The 2,168-nt window shown below is 36.2% G+C and overlaps 1 protein-coding gene across 1 annotated transcript; it reads right to left on the reverse strand.

Moving 5' to 3' along the window:
• Positions 1 to 21: 21 nt before the first annotated feature.
• On the reverse strand, positions 22 to 2,160 carry LOC108355686 (coatomer subunit delta-like). Its single transcript, XM_017606830.1, has 7 exons — positions 1,941 to 2,160; positions 1,482 to 1,882; positions 1,246 to 1,419; positions 871 to 1,184; positions 697 to 808; positions 468 to 633; positions 22 to 402 (listed from the first exon to the last, which is right to left on the reverse strand). Exons 1-7 carry the CDS (start codon positions 2,136 to 2,138, stop codon positions 274 to 276), a joined length of 1,494 nt encoding a protein of 497 aa, XP_017462319.1. The 5' UTR covers positions 2,139 to 2,160; the 3' UTR covers positions 22 to 273.
• Positions 2,161 to 2,168: the final 8 nt, after the last annotated feature.

The raw sequence follows: 2,168 nt of genomic DNA on the forward strand, positions 1-2,168 counted from the left end.
GTATTATACTGCCACTATTTATCGACGAAAATGCATGGCCAGCCCAATAACATCTACATACTTTTTCCAATAACTAATAGCATAATTGTTTCTAAATATCGATGTGGGCTAGTAAATAATAACAGTATACATAAATCAGATTATAAGTGTTCTGGTTATATAATTAATTTATGAATGTTATTTGCAAAAATACGTTTCACGCAGTTTTCTCCATTATTTTTACCACTGTAGATGATTTCAACTACTACACTTATTTGATTAATATTCCAACTTTTAAACAATTTCATATTTTTCTACAAATAGTATATTTTCAGTTGAATATTTTACTGAACTTTCGTCATCAATGAGGAATACATCTGTGGCACTTAGAGCAGCGTAAGGAGTTTTCGAAACGAAGTACACCTGAAAATAAATAACGTAGATATTGCAAATGAACGCTCTATAAAAACATGTATGAATGTACGTACTTGAAGTGGAAAGAAGTCACCAGGAATTGACGAATTGCAGCTAAACTCCATTGAACCGGATTTGTTGTTGGCATCAATAATGGGTATATTCCATTGAAGTATGTGCTTTCGTGCATCATAATTGTAAGTGCCATCGTATTCGGCAACAGACGGTTGCACATTCATACTTTTGTAAATAAAATAAGAAATAGAACTAAGTATAAATTAAGAATAGCTAAATGATACTTACGGCAGTGGTATGGATATGGACACATCCTGCAATTCTAAATGTTGTGCCTCTAATTCATACTCAATGTTTACGTCGCAACCGCCTTCGCCATTTTCAGATGGCCAGCAGTTAACTGTATTAATAATACATGTAGTTAATTTATTTATCAAAATCATGAATGATCGTTATATTTACTTGTAAGGGGTATAGCAGCTTCGTCCTGTGTTATGAAACGCCACTTCAATACACCTACATCGGTATTTAATGGGAATGGTTTAGCGGGATTTTTCAACCCGATAATTGAGCGCGTTTTGAATAACTCTTTATCGACATTTGGATGTGTTTGTAATTGTATGCCATGGGCATCGTTGTTGTGCAATTTTAGCTTGATGCGTCCGAAATTTTCATCGGAAATACGCAACGTCAATAAACCTGAAAGCTCAAATTGTTGGAGACCTCCATCGCGACCAAGACGCACAGTAAGCTTATCTTCCATCTTGAGGTGTACACTGTTAAATGCATAGAACAGAATTAAGTGTTAAGTGGTCAGCATTAGTTAGCATTAGCAACCTTTCAGTGTGAACATCTGAAGCAATTTTTGTCTTGGCTACATCCACACTACTTTGACCGCTAATCGGTGTCAAACTTGAAATTTTCTCTCCTTCACTCTTCAATTGGTCAACAAAACTATCGACATCTTTATTTTTTCCACCTAGTTTCAAAGCATTCCGTGCAGCTGGTTTCCTATATAAAAGAGATTTTATTGTAAATGGAATAAATCTGAATTAATAAATGTTTCGACTTACTGAGATTTTGGAACGGCTGGTTTCAAATCAGACTCAATCGACGGGGCACTGCTTATTGAACTAGAGCTAATGCCAAATGCATCCATACTACTGCTGCCACTACCGTGCCCACCTCGTCCCATTAACGCAGAACTACCACCACGTTTAGCTGCCTCTAGACGCTGCCGCTGCAACTCCTTAGCTTTTTCTCGCATTTTCTGATGTGCTTCACGTTCTTGAGTTTGACGAACTGCTTGATATACCTTTTCCTCATGGGAGTCCATTTCAATAAACGTTTTGATTTGTTTTAAGTTGACGCTTTCACGATAACCAAGTGCAACGATTTCATCGAAAGCGAAAATCAAATTGAATGCATTTTCCAGAATTTCTTTCTCATCCAAACTATGAGAGTACTCGGGAATCTAAAAAGAATGAAATACAATACATTTGTTTATATCACAATGTATTATAAAAACTTACCACTTTGGAGAATAAACGCAATGTTTCCAAATCTTCTAATATGTTACTTGCTTTTGTTGTGATCAAAAGCATATAAAGTTTTTCCATTGGTTGATAAACATACCGCACTGATTCCGTTTCAACATATGTATGCTGTTTGCCGGATGTCATCAGCTTCGGAAATGCAGCAAGCAATCCCTCGATTCGCGCTTTAGTCATCTCCACAAATTGCCGTGATATAATCACTGT

Source organism: Rhagoletis zephyria, unplaced genomic scaffold (assembly GCF_001687245.7).
Source record: "Rhagoletis zephyria isolate East Lansing unplaced genomic scaffold, Rhagoletis_zephyria_1.1 Rzeph_scaffold_48618, whole genome shotgun sequence".
NCBI lineage: Eukaryota > Metazoa > Arthropoda > Insecta > Diptera > Tephritidae > Rhagoletis > Rhagoletis zephyria.